General features: G+C 37.7%; 1 protein-coding gene across 17 annotated transcripts in view; it reads right to left on the bottom strand.

The window, feature by feature from the left end:
* Positions 1 to 266: 266 nt before the first annotated feature.
* The window catches only part of TUT7 (terminal uridylyl transferase 7), a 70618-nt gene continuing 52060 nt past the window's right edge, over positions 267 to 18824 (bottom strand). For 6 of the 17 annotated variants that reach the window (XM_089913038.1, XM_089913039.1, XM_089913040.1 and 3 more), the window contains 4 exons: positions 17767 to 18092; positions 15525 to 15601; positions 15100 to 15163; positions 13580 to 14860 (listed from right to left, as the gene is read on the bottom strand). In XM_089913038.1, the coding sequence (XP_089769164.1) occupies positions 14703 to 14860; positions 15100 to 15163; positions 15525 to 15601; positions 17767 to 18092 (625 nt within the window). In that variant the 3' untranslated portion in view covers positions 13580 to 14702. Of the gene's footprint in view, positions 7691 to 13579; positions 14861 to 15099; positions 15164 to 15524; positions 15602 to 16451; positions 17666 to 17766; positions 18093 to 18824 lie in introns of those variants that run through there. The other 11 variants (XM_089913041.1, XM_022558932.3, XM_089913045.1 and 8 more) reach the window with 9 other exon arrangements.

Raw genomic sequence — 18824 nt, 5'->3', positions numbered from 1 at the left:
CCCGGTCTGGGAAGATCCCACATGCCGCGGAGCGGCTGGGCCCGTGAGCCATGGCCGCTGAGCCTGCGCGTCCGGAGCCTGTGCTCCGCAACGGGAGAGGCCACAACACTGAGAGGCCCGCGTACCAAAAAAAAAAAAAAAAAAAAAAGAAAGGCGGCATTTCTAAGTGCTAAAGGGAAAAAGGAAGGAGGAGGTTGTGTGGAGTCTTGCTGGGGAGGATGGATTCTTGCTCAGTGTTTTGACGTGGAAAGAACTAATCAGTGAAGTGTTTTTTATTTTTATTTTAAAATGCTGGGCTGGGTTGGGCGAGGGCTTCCCCTCGCTCCCCGCCACGCGCACCACCACGGGCGGAGTGTGAAGTGTTTATTAGAACCCAGTTTATCTTTCATCCTCTAGAGCCTACAGGATTGGATAGTTCAGAATTAGTTAAGTAATTTTCTCTCTGCTACTGAGACGCGATCGCATTGACAGTAAGAGAATAGTTGTTTTCCAAGCCCTGCTGTGCACAGAAGAAACTGTGGGATTAGGCGAGGTAGTATGGAATCGTCTCTTGGTTTCATCTTTAACTAGGTGGGTGATTTGACAAGGTGGTGATCTGTGACTAGGTGGGTGATCATGTTCCTTCTCATGCCTTGTCTCCTAAAGATATGAAGATTAAATGAAAAGCTTTTGGAAGACTGCACAGCACACAGCAGCACTCCATAAACGGTGCTAATTGGTAATAGATATTCAAAGATGCCATGAATTTTGAAAATACTTCATATGATACAATGTCATTATACATTTGTCCAAAGCCACAGAATGTGCTACACCAAGAATGAATCTTAATGTAAACAATGGACTCCAGGTGACAATGATGTGCCCATGTATGTTCATGGATTGTAACAAATGTCCCACTCCGGTACAGGATGTGGACAGTGGTGGAGGTTGGTGTGCTGCGGGGGCCATAAGGGAACTCTCTACTTTCTGCTCAATTTTGCTGTGAACCTAAACCTGCTCTAAAAAATAAAGTTTATTAATAAAAATGTAAAAAAAAGATGCCATGTATTTTTATCAATTATTGAAAAAATGTTATACAGTTGCGTAGCACTGTTCAGGTTTCAGAAGAACCCTTGAGCACATTATCTCATTGGAGCCTCACTACTTTGAGCCACACAGAGGAGCGCTGGCATGGCTATTTTATAAATGATGCTTAAACTCAAGCCCTTTAGTATAGTGCCTTAGACACTATTTTAAAAATCCAGTCCTAAATTTTCTGATTGAGGATCCTGTGTATGACTAATAGCTTTCTTTCCTCTATTTAATACACACTACTCAGTTTTTAACTTGTTGGCTGTTTTGCATGTATGTGCTCAGCCACATAATCTGCTTGTCAGTGGATCAGGCATACCTAATGTTACTTGAAAATGGTGCAGATCCCTGAAAGAAACTGGCATGTTAGAAGAAAGTGTCTTCATGACTATATAAAAAATGTGTGCTCCTTTATCTCAGAGCAGCAGCTGTTGTGTGGTGTTGAAGTTAGGCGGGTGTGGAGACTGTTGAAGTGGTCCCAAGCTGTAACCACTTCTAGATTTCCACTAATAGGTTAAAAACTTACAATAGGAAAATGTTCAACACTGCACTTCAGGATTTAATTTCAGGGTTCTAGACATTTAAAAAAGTGTTTTCTTAGTAAGACCGCACTTGATCCTCACTACTGTGGAAGGGCAGGTATGGTTTCCATTTTACAGGCAAGGAAAATGAACTGCTAAAAGGTCAGAGGGATTTGCCACACTCTCAGCTGGAATAATGGCAGAGCCAGAACCTAATTAAGCCTAGAATTCCACTCAGTGGAAAGTGTGCTAAATTCTTGACTGCTGCTGTCCAAACAAGCCTGCTTTCAAAGAAAAAGAAGTACCGAGCACATCTTTGTAATTTTAGGGAGGTTTGTTAAATTCTGTTTCCTTTCAACATTTTTTTTTGCCATAATACTGAACCCTACTGACTTATCTACCCAGGATTTTTTCCACTAGGGTAATATATATATATATATATATATATATATATATATATATATATATATATATACACACATATATTTGAATAAACTGAAGTTATCTGAGAACATTTAGTAACATCTCTGTGCACATTCCTGCTACTGTACACACTGAGCAAGAGATTAAAAAGTGTAGATTGGGGGTATAAAAAATGGATTTCATATTTTTGTTCTTGAGAGAAAGAGGAAGGGAGAACCCTGGTGGTGGGGCATTTTTGCAGCTTGTAAGAGACAGACCAGCTGCATCTGCAAGATAGCCACACCCTGGAAACTGGACTCAGCATGGAGCAGATGTTCCTGTCCCCCAGCTGGGGTGCTGAGAAGGGGCTGTGACCAGCATCCAAGTACAGGGAGTGAAGAGAATCAAGGGCAATACACTATCCAGGTCTGCTGGCAAATACTAGTCACTGTCCCACTGATTCAGTGTGACGAACTGAAAATCAAAAAGCTATCAAATACATTAGGCAGAATCTACTTTAGAAATCAGAATAAAATGTAGGAAACTTTCAACATTCTTCAAAGGATATATGAAAATATGGTTTCTATGAAAAGGAAGATAATAAGAACAAACTAAAAGAATGAGAGGAAAAGGAAGGTGGTGGGTTAGGTAAGTTCAAGAAAGTTACAAGTGCAATAACAAACCTCATGTTAGAAAGAGCAAACAGCAGAATGACACTAAAAATCAAGCCAGTCACGTGGAGGTTAAACTTGACAAGCTTTCCTAACCGGAAAGGAAAGAGATGATAGGGAGAGGCATTTGAGAATAGACAAAAGTATTTTTGAGAACTAAAATTATGAATATAGATATTCTCTCAAATTAAAAAAAAAAAAAACCTTAGGTGGGGAGAGACATTGGATTCACTTTTGTTTCAGACAAATGTCACTGATACAAAAGTTACAGGGAGAAATAAACACAGAAGCATCCAAGCAGAAAAATAAAACCTATAAGGGAACAAAAATCAGGTTGGCCCCAATCTCGTTACTATGCCAGAAGACAACAGAATGCCATCAACAGTCTTTCCAAAGAAAGTGACAAGAATTACGTGTCCAGTCGACTTTCATGTGCGAAGGCAAGAGAAGAAAAGAGGAGCAGCGGAGGAAAGTCAGGTAGAGCAGTTTTAGCCCAGGGTGCTTAATTCACTTGTTAATTCATGAGTTTCAGTTCATTCAAAACTGAGTAAGGAATAATGCCTAATTCTTTCTACCACAACTTCCCTACTCTAAAGTTAATTTTTTTTTTCTTTTTTTGGCTGCCCCGCGTGGCTTGCAGTATCTCAGTTCCCTGGCCAGGGACGGAACCTGGGCTACAGCAGTGAAAGCCCCGAATCCTAACCACTAAGCCAAAGGGAACTCCCCTCTAAAGTTAATTTTGATATGGTTCTTTTTTAGCTGGAAAATGTCTCCAAGTAATTTGTTTAAAAGAAGGGCACACAAGGTGTGCTACTTTCTGAGCCCTCTTCTATCTGGGAACGTTTGCCCAGCAAGCACCTGCTGCAGCCCTTCCTATGCATTCACCACCCATAAATCTGTGCCTCTTACTGGCACACTCTCAGGACTTGGCAGGCGTCAGGTGTCAATAAACACCAGATCGAATGAGCACATGTAAAGGGAGCATGGGATAAAGAGGAGCAGATCTGTACCGCCCTTAATCCTTGACCTAGTTTCCACAGGAAATGTAGGACTCTCAGTGGAAAGTAATATGGATAAAGTTACAGGTTGAAAATGTGATTTTATTTCAAAATGATAAATAAACCGAGGCATAGTTTAGACCATGTACTACTTCTGAAGGGCTTGTGAATTAGAGAAACAGTTCCAGGAGGGCTCCAGTCAGACCAATCAAACTCATGATTGGCAGATAGCCTCTTTAATAATCAGGGATTTAAAAAGTCCTCCACCCTAATTTCTGAATATCATAAAAAGTAAAAATTACTTTTGTCATTTTTCCTTTGAAAATGTTTTTAGCAGCAAACAGGACTCTTGTTTTCCTTACTTCATTTTTATGACCATAGTAGTTATATGTCAACTTACTTAAAATTAGAGAGGGAAGAAAACTAAAAGCCCCTCAGTGGCACTGCTCATCCACGGAAGGCTCACATAAATAGGTACTCATGTTCACGTTATCACTTCTACAAATATCAATAAAGTAAGGTTTGTAAATCGTAAATACAGTAGTGGCAGTTCACACATATTTGACACGCTTTCACACAAGGATTCAGTCAACAACAATAAATATAATTTCCCCTCTTCAAAACAAACAAACAAAAAGGATTTATAAGGGAAAAAAAGGATTAATTTACTTGGAGTTCATCAGCACACCAATTTTAGTGTGCTTTGAAAGAATTAAAAAGCATGAAATTGTATTCCTGAATACTGGCCCATAATTACATTTTTTTTTTAAACCTGTCTTCAATACATACATCATGGCTTTCTATTAAAATCCTTAAATCTACAGGGATTTGTAGTAGGTAAGACTATATAAAAAATTTTTTTCCTCATTAACAATTTCATTAAGTTAAAAAAAAAAAATCGGACATCTCCCTTAAATGTTAAGTTGAAGCCTGATCTATGCTGCTGTGTCCTGTGAAATGAACCTAATTTTCAAAGTGAATAGGAACGCCTGAGTGGCCATTTAGAGTGCGGCATTTTCTTTCCCTCATGATTCCTGCTGGGTCCTCTTCGCTGAGGCTTTTCCCTGAGTCATATATTTACTGGAAAGGCTACCTAGAGGAGGGGAAAAAACAAAACCCAACATAAATGAAACAAGCCTCACTTTATCGTAAACGCCATACAATTACTTCTTATTGTTAATTATTCACAGAAACTTCTCATACTGGTCACTTGTTTTGAATCAAGTAAGTTGGCTAGATATATTGTAAAAAGGTATATGTAGAACATTATCTATTAAACAAAAGCCTCGTCACATTCTTTCTAAATGCAGACGAGTTGCTAGAGTGACATCATTTTAATACATTTGCATGCTCACTATTTACATATTGGTATAGAAGGCCAGGTGAACTTTTAAAGGCTCTGCTCTGCATCTGCAACCAAACAGAATAGATTGCAAAGAATACTTTGGTCAGAAATATATATCTTGCATCATTACTCTGAAGACACGAAGCTGTGAATGGTGATATTGCAGCCATAAGTCATTGATTTAAAAGAAAAAAAGGAAATTTATTATATTTACAGGTGAAGGACAGAAATAAAGACTGCTAATTAAATGCATACCACAGAACAGTTAATAAGTTCTGTTCTGGAGTCTAAACAAATAGATCAACGAAGCAAGAAAACTGAGAAATTCTTAAGTGATTACTTGTAAGAAAGTAGTATATAACAAAGGTTATACACATCGATTATATACATTTCAAATCAATGGGGGAAAGTATGGATTGTTCAATAACTGGTATTGTGTCAAATAAGTAATTTTGGAAGAAAAGGGTTAGATAAGTTTCCTTCCTCACATCATACTTTTCCTCCCCACCTAATTCCAAATGAATTATAGAATTAAATATAAGAGAGTCAAAGTATAAGAAGTAGTGAATATTTATACAATCTTGGGGTGGGGAAAGAGTTTCCTAAGTACATCACATTATATTTTATTTATGAAAAAGGCTTTCTATGCTTAGTACTAAAGAAGTTACAAATCAATAGAGAAAAGATGAACACCAATAGATAGCTGGTGAAAGAAAAAGCAATATATGACAGAGAAAAAAACAGCACAAAAAATATTCAATATCAATGGGTAATCAAAGAAATGCAAACAAGATACCAATTCCTAACCACCAAATTGTTTGAAGGAAGAGCAGGAGGACAGGGAAGTAGGTAGAAATTTTGGTAAAGGAATATTCATACAAACCTTACAATAATTTAAGTACGCAAACAACTCAAATGTCCAGAACTTGTGATATGACTAAGTATATCATGAACAAAATAGGATTATTAGGTATGCAGAGGATAATTAATAACATGAAAAAAGCAGTTTATAAAACCACATGAATAATATTTCCATTAAAACTAAAAATTAAAAAAGGAAAAACCCTACCAATCAGATATTTGGCGCCTCATTTTCCTTATCTGTAAAATAAGGGCAATAACACCTACCCCCTTGGAGTTATTGTGACGATTAAATTAATTAATACATGTAAAGCAACTGAAACTGGCACACAGAAAGTACTCAATAAATGCTAACTATTATCATTACACTGATGTAAAAAGCTGGGAAGATTTTACCTCCAAAACCTAAACAATAGTTAATGCTCTAGAACGGGACAAGTATAAATTTTATTTTCATTTTGCTTAAACTATACTTTCTAAAATGTCCAAAGCCAAAATATTAAGTATGCAAATATAAACTTAGGCCCCCCAAAAGCAAACTTTTCGAAGCAGGACATCTAGATAGTCAACTCACAGTGAAAAATGAGTGCTATGTCAGGAAGATTCAAAGTACTCTGCTTGTGTATAAATACCATATTTATACCACAGAGTGTCTACTGGTCAAAAATACACATCTTTGATATTCTGAACTGCACAAAGTATTGAGGACAGGCTTTTCACTTGAAGGACAAAAATTTACACCACTACACCTCATATTCTACACACACTTCGGACGGATTAAAGATCTAAATAGGAAAAATAAGGTTTTAAAGCTAATAGAAAAAAATACAGATGTATATCTTTATAACCTCAGGCTAGGGAAGAATTTCTGAAAGATAACCCTAAAATCATGAATCACATGTCCATGAAAACTAATCAGGGAAAACCAATCATCTGATTATCTCAAAATTAAAAACTGAAGTGGCAATAGATACAAGGTGAAAGACAAGACATACTGGAGGAAGATATTAAGGAAGTATATAATAATAAATGCTCAGTATTCAGAATGAAGAACCCTTGTAAATTATTAAGGAAATGATAATGCAACAGGAAAATGGGCAAGTGATCTGAACAGACCATTTATAGAAGAGGAACTCCAACTGGCCAGTAAACATAGAAAAAGGTGCTTAGCATCACCAGAGTCATGCTTAGCATCACCAGAGTCAAAAAAATACCCATTAGAACAACACCAAAGTATTTTTCACTCATCAGATTTGTAAGAATAAAACCTGCTGATGGGAGTGATAATTGTTTCAACCAATAAGAGGGTATACGACAGTATCTAACTAAACTGAAAAGGCACATATGCACATATGAAAATGCGCTATGACCCAACAATTTGACTTCTAGGTACTCAAACCCTACAGAATCTCTAAAACATGCTCAAGAAGACTCACACAAGAATGATCACTACAACACTGTTTATAATAGGAAAAAATCAGAGGTAATCTAAATGTTCACGTACTAGGTAATGGCTACATAAAATATTCTGTATTTGTATGATGCAATACTGTAAAGAAAGAGGCTAAATCTATATACAACAACATATATAAATTTCAAAGTAATTTCGTTAAATAGATATAAAAAAGCAGGTTGTAGAACATTCTTATTATACAGTGTGATATGTCATTTAAATTTAAATATTCACCAAGGATACGTACATTAAAGGATACATAAGTAAGGGCTTAAAAAGAACCGGTACCTGAAGTCATAATAATGGATCCTCTGGGATGGAGGGGGACATGACAGACAGAATGGGCCTGGGGTAGTCACCATCTTAACCTTTTATTAACAAATGATTGAAAAGAAAATGTGAAAAAATAATGCCAATTCTCTAGTAGATGGGTAGTTGTTATATTATTTGTACCTTTAAAAAAATTTTTCCCCAAAATGTTAAGAAACCATTCTTTTCTAAGAATAGTACTTATAGTTTTATTACTGCATCACTTAAACATGTAGTCCCATATATATATATATATATAAAATCTCATCATACCTGAAGAAACTTCATATAAAAAATTCACATGTAAAAAGATAAAACTATGGGACTTCCCTGGCAGTCCAGTGGTTAAGTCTCCACACTTCCAGTGCAGGGGGCACATATTCGATCCCTGGTTGGGAACTAAGAACCCACATACCGCATGGTGCGGCCAGAAAAAAAGATAAAACTGCTAGAAATAAAATATGAATTTTTATGTAACCTGGGGGAAGAACATGAAATTCTTAAAATAGTGTAAGCATGACTTGAAACTACCCTAAAGCTGGCTAGATCAAACTACTAAAACAAACAAACAAATGTTATATATGGCAAAATAAATCATAAATGAGGCTGAAAGAATAATAAACTGGTGGTGGTGGCGAAGGCCACTGTAACACATTTGACAAAGCATGAATGAATTTCTAAGTAGAAAGAACTAAAGACAAAAATGAATCCTCAACGAAAATACAAAGATATAACATGAAGAAATACAAATGAAAACGTGGGAAATGTTAGTGTTTAATGGTAATAGTAGAACTTCAAGCAGACTGGCAAAAAAAGACTACCCTAATGAAGTGAGGGTATGGAAAGTTTGTGAATGACTCTCTGAGACTGTCAACAATCACAACATGGCATTAATTGTATCTCTGTCGAAACATGCATACTTTTAAACCTATTATCCCCCTAAATGGGTATTTATCCTGAGGAAATAACTAGACAAACATGCAAATATACATTATAATGTTTAAACAGTGGTCTTCAACCTTGGGTACTTGTATTCCTGAATAGCTTAACAGGACAAGTGCTTAACGTATTGGGCAATCAGAGAGCTGACCACAGTGCTTCAGTTTCTGAGTTCTTTCTGAGAATGCCTTTGTGGCCCAGGCTTTGGGCTGGTTCTCAGGAATCACACCACTTTTTCTTTCCCCTTTCACAAGACAGAGAGGCATACCTTCTAACCATCCACCTCTTAATGTGGTACGTTGCCCCAGGGTGAAAAAAAAAGCTTTGGGAGGCAGGGAGGCACACAGAATGCTGGTATCTGTGATAAAATGTGAAAGCCTCTAATAAAAACCCAAATTTTTAGCTTTCATAAAATTACACTGATAGCTGATGACCATCAAAATAATTTCTGATGATGCATTATTATGTGATTTTTGGTCAGTTAATTAAAAAGGAATGAAAATAACTGAGTGGCACTGTTGTAATACATCTTCCCTTCCCAGACTCCTAAAGGTATTTCTTATTACTTTTAATTTGCTATCATAAAGACTAATGAGTTTTCTCAATGTTTACCAAGTATAAAAACAGAAAGATTAGGAATAGAAATGATTCACTGTTTCAGTCCTGCAATAAGTAGTACTGATCCAAAGATGAATGAATGCATGGGGAAAAAAATCCCATCTAAATAAAGGACAGTCATTTTCAGTAAGTAAACATAAAAAGCAATTTTTAATCAAAACTTGTAACATTTGTTTTGGCTAATTATATTATTCTTATAACTATAAAAATAATTTAGAAGAAATGTTTACACTTTGAGATTTAATAAAAAGCTTAAAAATTCAATTTATATAAAAAAAATTCAATCTATATAAACACTTCTGTTGCAGGTAAGTATGATAGGCTGGTCAATAAAATGCTTGAAATATATATGATAAAAAGGTACCATCTTAAGATAAAATTCCATGGAAGTGAAACAAAAGAATTCAAGGCAGAAAAAAAAAAGATGTAAAATTTCTGCAATAATATTTATATTTCATTTGATACATTTAAGGCTGATTTAAAAGTTTTGTTTTTAAAATGCCAATATTTACAAAAAACCTCCAGAAATTACATGTTTTGCAATTATGATGAAAAATGGAGATATAAACTTAAACACATACAAGGAGATATATTGGTGGTTCAACGTTTTGGGGGAGAGTATGCGAGCAAAAAAGTTTTGAAGACACTGACATAACAAATGTTTGAAAAGAGCTAGCTCATTAATAAGGAATGGTTAAATAAATAATGTATATTCATATACTGGAATATCAAGAAGGGTATGAAAAAGAATGATCTATATTCACTGATACTAAGATCTCCCCATATGGTTTTTAAAAAGTGCTTCTATTATTTTAGATTTACTATCATAAAGAGAACTGTGTTTTTGCTTTTAATAAGTAGGCTTTAATATTCTGGTTAAGGAAAAAAGTATACATCATCATGAAGGAGAAAAGATATCCACCAATCTCTTATAGTATCTCCAATTTTTAAGATTTCAAATCCTGGGATTAAAATGGAATAAACGAAGAGACAGAGGTAGTTTCTTTTGAAAAGTAATTTTCTTTGCCAAAACGGTAGAGGATTAAGAAATAGAAAAATGTTAGTTTTCTGAGATTCTCATACTGAACAGTTTATGACTATGGTTCTCCAATCTCCACATACTCCTGTTTTGTTAAAAATTTCCATTATATATTTGTCCTAGAAGTTAGAGAGAATTACAACATGGTTGGAGACTTTCTGTTAACCACAGTAATAAGAGTAGTAATAATTTATTGAGTGATGTGTGCCAGATGCTGTGTTAAGGGGTTTACATACATGAAATTAATCCTTACAATTGCCCTGTGAGATATCAGCCCCAATTTATCGACAAGGAAACTGAGGCACTGAGAGGTTCGATAACTCGACAGAGGTAATGCAGCTAGTAAATGACTGAGCTGGATTTCCAACTCAAGTAAGTCTGATTTTAACACTCGTATTCTTGATTATTCTTCCAAACTTACTGAACATCTAAGGCACTGTGTTGGCTGTGTGTATGTGCGGGAGGGAGGAAACAATGAAGATCAAGGAAATTCATGGTATTTTCTATCTACTACTATCATATTTGAGAGTTAAGAACTATACGTAGCTTAGTGGAAAGGAATGGAGGGAGGTATCAGGAGAGGAAAAGAGAACTTGGTTGAGTGCTTACTACTGAATGGGTGCTTTAATCTCAGCACCCGATGACACAGATGGTGCTACTGCCAATTTTATAAATGTGACATTTGGAGCTCAGAGCAGCTAATTTCTTCTAAGGTCAATATAACTGATGTGTGAGAGCAGGGGCTGTCCACACCAGCAGGCTCTTGTTAGGAAACCACCTGTGCATCACAGATAAATAAGCCTGTGAAAAGGAAGAGCTTTTTGGAAACTTAATACTACTTACAGTTGAGACATATTTCACATCTATAACAACATAGATAACTTGTATAAATTTACCATGGGTAAATTTGACAGTATTAACAGTTGTCAATAAATTAAACTTGAAGTTTAATTTATTGGAAAGGAAAAATTTTAACCACCTATGTTTTCTTTTCTTTTCTGGTATAAAGTAAACCTATTTATTGTAATGAACTTACTACAGGAAAAAAATAAAGTTAAGTTTTACAGTTATTCAAAAGATTTATAAATATGTAAGTCTTTTACTCAGAAGACAATTTATTGAAATCCTAACTTACTGTCAATTGGTAATGCCATTTCTAGGCATATGTCTAATATCTGTATTTCTCCCCCACTTAAAAAATTATACAATTATAAAGTTTTACTCTCAAGATGTGTAAAGCCTTTAGCAGAAGCAATGCCGACAGATGCCCTGCGGGAATATCAACCCCATCAGCACCCCCTGCCAACCTCCGCCCTCGCTGCATGCAGCTACTGTTCTAAGTGCTTTTATGAGGGTTTCTCAAGAGCCGTACCAGGCAAGTGATAGTAGTGCTATTATCCCCTTGTAACAGATCAGGAAACAGAAGGAAGCAGAGGATAAGATCACAAAGCTAGAAATCACACCATGCGACCTGATGGCAAAGCCGATATTCAGAAACACCTTATCCTTGGCAAAACAAATATCTCAACTAAGCAAGGATCAGTATTTTCTTATGTAAAATGTTCTGGAAATGCCTGTTCAAGGCTGAAGCTTGTAAAAACAACGCTCTTTTGCCTTGCTTACATCTGGTAACCTTGTGATCCTCAAACTCTCAGAGGATCTACGGGAAACAATCCCACAAACTGCAGTGGAGTCTGTTTCCCAAACACTTTCATCTATTGAAGTAGCTTTCAGAGGCAGCCTGTCAATCTCATCCATCTTTCATGGCTGCTGCTATTGTCAATCAAATCCTCTCACGATAGGCCCCATTCTCTTTTCACACATTTTCATTTTGAGGGTTTTCCCAGTAGAACTTTTCTTATTTTTAAGTCCATGCATTCCACTGACAGCAATTACAAGACCTTCCCAGGAAAGAGCTGCTCTTGCCTGTTCTTACAGAGTCTCCTATGTCTTTACCTTTCATGGACACCATATTCCCCTTTTGGGTAAGGGTGGCAATTCTCTGAAGATTTCTGTTTCTCTTTGAGTTGTTCTACCTCACTCTGCATACCAACCTCAATACTCAGGCCTTTTAAATTTTGATTGTAAAGAGATTTGATGCCATTTCAAATGTTTTCTCCAATCATTAAAAAAAAAACCCAACTGTAAAATTAGCATATCATAAAAATAAATGCCTACTTCTATGTAGATCATTTTATATACTGGAGATAATTCATTGTGGTACTGACAGAAACGGAAGTACTTAAATAATTTAATAATTCAATTAATTTTTCTCTTGTTAACATTCAAAGTAGAAACAACCAAATACTCTTTGCCTGGAGCTCTCAGCTTTCCCAGGGTGAGATCACTGTGCCCTGGCTTATTTCAGCCTGGTTTGGTGAAAGCTGGGAAGAGTTCTCTGTACGGTGGGACTCTGGAGGCTGCTGAGGCTCTGAGAGCGCTATCTCTCAGAAACCGACACCTGATGGTAGATACAGATTAGCCTCTTCACACTCTGTAAACTAACACAGGCACCTCTCCAATCTAAAAGCAAACATTCTTTGCACATTAGCAATAAGACACAATATGTAAAAGCTGAGCATAAAATATGTGGCTTGTTTTACATTATATATAAAAATGTCAGGTTATATCAATGAAGTTTTCAAAAACTTAACTTTTCTCATCAACTATACAATCAAGTTAAAAAGAGTACACATGCTCTATTTGCTTATAGAATGTTCCTCCTTTAACTCTACTTTACTGAAGATTAGAGAGAGAGAAAGAAAGAGAAAGAGAAGGCCTTCACAGCCTCCCATTTCTCCCTCCCTTTTAGCATCTTTCCTTAGGCCTGGGGCCTGGGTGGGGATGGGGCACTAGCCCCACCTGGCACTAACCCACAGCTGAAGTTAAGCAGCCTACAGTTCTTCTAGCACTTCTCACCACAACTCTCTACAATCAGGTTTTTCTGCCCTCCACTCCAAAGAAATGGCTCTTTTCAAAGTCACAGTGAGTGACTTCTGTGTTGCCAAATAAAATGCTGAATTCTCAGTCTTCGGTGCACAGACCTATGAGCAGCAATTTGCACGAAGTCAATTCTCCCTCTTTGAGGCACTTTCTCCATTTGGACTCCGGGACCCAACTTGCTGCTTCTCCTTCCCCATGAACCATTTTTCCTGTGTCTCCTTGGTTTATTTTGCCTGAGCCTCTTCAAGCTTTTTCTCTTTTCTAAGTGATCGCAGTCAGACCCAGGACTTAACTACTATCTATTATACACTGAGCATGCTCAAATTTGTATCTGCAGCCTGGATTTTGCTCTAAATGCCAGGCTCCTATATCTACTTGGCTACTCAACATCTCTACCCAATATCTAGCAGGTCTCTTAAAACTTACACGTCTAAAACCCAACTCTATTTCTCCCCATAATCTGTTCTCCCTGATGGTTCCCCGGCACAGGAAATTCAAACTCCATTCTTCTAGCTGCTCAGAGCAAAAATCACAGTGTCTGCTCTGATTCTCAAAATCTCATGATTTTCTCTCATGCTTTATCATCTAACCCATCAACAGATCATGTTGGCGCTACCTTTAAAGTCTCCAGAACATTAGCAGTCCTCACTTCCTCCACCCCTTCTACCTACATCTAAGCCGTCCTCCACTCTCCCCTGAACTATAGCAGGAGCCTCCCTGTTGGTTTGAATTTTCACCCTTGCCTCCTCACGGCATAATGAACTTTTTAAAACAATTCAGATAATACCACTCCTTTGCTCAAAACCCTCCAACAGTTGCCCATCTCATGTAGAGATAAAAATCCCATCCCTACCATTGCTGAAGGAGCTGCATGACCCACACTTGTATACCCTTGACCTCCCCTCCAACCAACCCTCCTCACCCTCATTCCACTTAGTGTCACCCACCCAGGACAAAACTGTTCTCAGCTCTGTTGTAAGAGTCTAACTCCAATTTCCTCTTGGCTTGCCTCTTTCTTTCACTTGATTCTCTGCTTAAATGTTACTCTATCAGAGAGGCCTCTTCCCTCCCAACATTCTCTTTCCCTTTTCCTGCTTTATATTTCTTAGCATCTGTCCCACATGAAATATTTGTCTCTCTTCTGACAAGAATGCAGAGTAAATGAGAGAAGGGGCTTTGCTGATTCACTGCTGTATCTTCAGTGTTTAGGCCCACACCCTGAACTTAGAGGGGGCGGGTGGGTGGGAGGTGTGGCTTAATAAATATTTGTTGAAGGAATGAATAAATGACGCAGCTGAGAGAGAGAGTGTTCAGGTCAATGATTACTTTCTTTCCTTACTTTGGTGCATGGTAAATAATCTCCATGAGGAGAATACACTGCTGACAAGACAGTGGCAATTTCAAAGCAGAAACAAAAAGTATAGAAGAGGAACAAATAACTAGACTATGGTTCCTACTCAAGGATGGTATAAGAATCACCTAGAACATTTAAAAAATACACAGGCCTAAGCCTAGCCCCTGACGCATCTGATTTAAGAAATGAAGGTTGGGCTTCCCTGGTGGCACAGTGGTTGAGAGTCCGCCTGCCGATGCAGGGGACACGGGTTCGTGCCCCGGTCCCGGAAGATCCCACATGCCGCGGAGTGGCTGGGCCCGTGAGCCATGGCCGCTGAGCCTGCGCGTCCGGAGGCTGTACGCCGCAACGGGAGAGGCCACAACAGTGAGAGGCCCACGTACCGCAAAAAGGAAAAAAAAAAGAAATGAAGGTGGGGGCAGGGTAGCTGTATTTTTAAAAGTTCCCCAAGTGATTCTGATGTCCAATCCCTGTTAAAACCACTTATTCAAAGGAAATGCCTTAAAAGGCATGTGGTACACTATGCAGTAAATAAAATAACACACATTTTTTTTTTTTTTTTCAAACCCACATACCTGACTGGGGACTCAAAAATATAGATGTTTTTTGTTTCTTTTGGTCTTCATGTAAAAGCACTGCCTAAAAAACGAAATAGACTGGTTTACAAAGTCGAAAGGAACAGCATCTGAAACAGCCTGAAAACTGTAACTAAATCCAAGGAGAGCTGAAATTAGGCATGTGGGTGGCAGAACTTCGCAAGTTAATCAACAAGCAAGACACATCTGCAGGACCCCTTAAAGCACACCCGGTGAGCTGGTGCACAGCAAGCTCATCGCAACCTGTGCCTTGGGCAGAGCAGAGGAGCCACGAGGATGGAGACAGGGCCTGGGGCAGCCCAGCACCTCTGAGCACCTGGCACAGAGCTGCTAGCACTCAGTACGTGTTTGCAGGAGAGACAGAGGATGGGAGGGTTTCCTGCTCAGGCCTGAGCTAGGTTTACCTGAACAAATGTGCCAGTTGGTCTCAAAGGGCTAGGTGAAGAAGGGGATCCAAATACACAATCAGATTTAGACAGACCTGAGAAAGAAATCAGCACTTTTTGTTCCTACTTTAAATCCAAAGTAGTAGCCCTGTTTCAAACTTTCACAGAATGATTTTCTGTTGATATGACAGAAACTCTACTCAGTATACTGTGTGGACAAAATAATAACATATTGGAAGAAATGAGAGGGAGCAACATAATTTTTAGACAGAAAGAAGCTGATTATTTTTAATTGCTCTTGGAGGAAATTCACCATACTCTAGCCCCACTCCTCCCCTTTTTTACTTTTATATTATGACTACTTGATTTAATGTGAAAACACTGCAGTCTGAAGAAACCAAGATTCTAGTGCTTTCCGTAGCTTTGATAATACCCCATCCCTGCCCCAGGATATCCCATCTCTCTTTGACTTGCTACTGCCCCCTAGGCAGCCAGAATCCACTCTAACTACTTTTTTTTTTTTTTTTATTTTGGTCAGATCTTAGTTCCCCGACCACAGACTGGCCCACAGCAGTGAAAGTGCCCCTAGTCCTAACCACTGGACGGCCAGGGAATTCCCTGCTCTAACTATTTTGAGAGATTCACTAGTAGGTAACTTAAAACTTGCTACTAGCTAGAAAGAAGAGATCCATCCAAGCTGCGGGAGGACAGGGGCATTCCTTCACCACTCTTGTACCAAAGAGGAACGCAATGCTCCTGCTCTGAGTAAACACAAAACCTGAGTTTTCTGAAGGATAGCCTACAAAAGGAATTTTGGTGAGACTAGATTACATCTTATCTATACCGTTTATAGTTTCCTCATCTGTAAACTGGAGATATCAATAATACCACATTTAATGGGGCTGTGGTGAAAATGAGATGAAATTACCCATCATAAGTGCTCAGTGAATGTTAGCTATTGCTTTTAATTTCTTTTAAACATTTTACCTCTTATAATTATAAAAGAAGATCATTTTATTCTGGTATACATCCCTTGTTAGGGCAAAAAAGTTTGAATTTGAATTCCTTAGAAGTAGGACAAGCTGAAGCTGTAACTTTCATAAACATTTAAGTCCTATTTTAAAATCAATAATGAAAACAATTTAAAAATATACTTCTTTTCATATAAAGCTCATTTAAAAAAAATAAGGAGAGCTGATCTAAAAAGTTTCTACCTTAAGAAAAAGAGATACTATATTGCTGATGTGGTTCATAGAATGGAAGAGAGGTATTAGTGTTCCAGGAACAACAAGGACTAGAGTGAGTATTTTAAGGAAATTGTCAGTGCTGACATTTTTTTATGCTGCACATAAACATCATTTACAATCGAGGACAAGAACAGGGTTATCACTTTAATCAAAAACATTATTTCTCAGGGTTTCATTTCCATGCTAATCAAATTTCATCCACTTTCACAGGTTTGTTCTGAGAAAAGAAAGTGAGAGTGTATAAACTGCTTTGTAAACCATAACTTATCCCCCCCACACAAAGAACCCTTACGCTTAACAGTCTGTTAAAAAGATGCCCATAACAGACACTTCACCCATTTAATAGAAAAAGTGGATTAAGATCTCACAACTCAAAGGGGCAAGATCTGTGGATGATTTTCAACTATGGACTGATAGTATCAATATATTTTTCCTCATCATAAGAATAATCATGCTCACTGCAGAAAATTATTAAAATGATGAAATGCAAAGACAATCCGCTGCAGGTAGAGGCACCATTAACTGTGTAACCCTTCTACTTCTAGTCCCCTTTCTAGGCCTGTGCGCACATGTATTTAAACAACAATACAAGCGGCTCCTGCACGCACTGTATGGTGTCCTGAGATCACTCCCCCATGGCCCGGCAGCGCTTCCATTTCAAAAGTACACACACTGAGTAGCAAAGCTCAAGTGGTAGCTTGTTTTCTGGTCACTTAGGTTACATTTTTTAGGTACTGGGGATTACCAGGTCTTCGATTCACTGATAATCTTATCAGAAAAGTCAACCAAATGACTCTGATAAGCCTCTCAAAAAACCAGCAATAAGTGTTCAAGACATATAGAGGATCAGAAGTAAAGGCAGGAGAGGTGGGTTCACCTTCTTAAAAACAAAATCTTTTCCAGTAAATAGATCTGTTAAAGAAATAAATATAAATAAAATAGTTAAGAACTCTAAAAAAGAGATTTCCCTTGAGATGTGAGTGCAAACATCAAGGTGTGATGGGTGTGCATACCTGAAGAGCCTTTAAACTGTGGGCATTCCTTTTTAATATGCCCTTCTCTTCCACAAATAAAACAACGTTTTTCTCTTAAGTCTTTGTCGTCTTGTCTCTTCCATTTTTCCACTGGTGGCCTGAGAATTTTCTCTCTCCCCAGGTCAACAGCTGCTCTCACTGGCTTGGCTTTCTGAAGTGTGCACTGCATGGGCTTATCTTCTTTTGTTGATACCTCCCTCTCTGTGTACTTGTTTTGAATTTCTTTGTCTTCTTTGCTTCTTTTCTCTTTGTTCTCGGGGTATCTTTGGTTCAGTGTATCTTCCTGATCTCGCCGTCGCCTCACTCTGTAGAAGATATAATATTAGTAGGAAAAATCTGAACAAAACCCTAAATAAATTCCTAAGACCACTTCAGGTTTAGGAGACAACCAGATATAGGAGGCATCAGAGGGAAAAACAAGAATTTAACAATTTAAGTTCATCTTCTCTATTAAGAAGCAACCTCAGGGCTTAAGGGTGCAGTTTTTTTCATTTTCACAAGCACTCTAGTGCTTTAAAACCAGTTTTTGCAACTAGTGGAACTCCTTAATTTAATACCTACTCTGATACTGATGCAATGAAACTCAAATTATCCTTGGAGTGATTTCTTAAACCTTTCTGGCCCATGAGCATTCTTTACCAGCACTGGAAACTTGAGACATGAAACTTTAGGTTCACAAGGAAACAATGGTTATAAGGAGATTTATGTTCTTAAACTGTCAAAATTATTTCTTCCTTGACCTACATGATCAGTGACTATTATCTGAATAAAAATAAAGTACTAAATAAGAGCCTTGAATTCCAGATGGTGACTTATTTTAAGTGGCAAGTTTTTAAATGAGAATATTATCGTCCAGTTAAAAATACCACCACCACCCCAAAACAAGAATGTGTCCCAAGCAAGCAACCTAACCTACGTTCTGCTCTGCCCTCCTGCAATCATTATCATAAGAAAGCATGGGGCCCAAACTGAGTAGGTCACCATAGCAATTATTAAGTACACCCCAGTTATTGTACACAGAAGTGTAATTGAGATCC

The sequence above is a fragment of the Delphinapterus leucas genome, chromosome 6 (assembly GCF_059928025.1).
Source record: "Delphinapterus leucas isolate spDelLeu-1000000601 "Yukka" chromosome 6, BTC_Dleu_Yukka2, whole genome shotgun sequence".
Taxonomy (NCBI): domain Eukaryota; kingdom Metazoa; phylum Chordata; class Mammalia; order Artiodactyla; family Monodontidae; genus Delphinapterus; species Delphinapterus leucas.
This window is presented reverse-complemented; position numbering and strand designations above follow the sequence as displayed.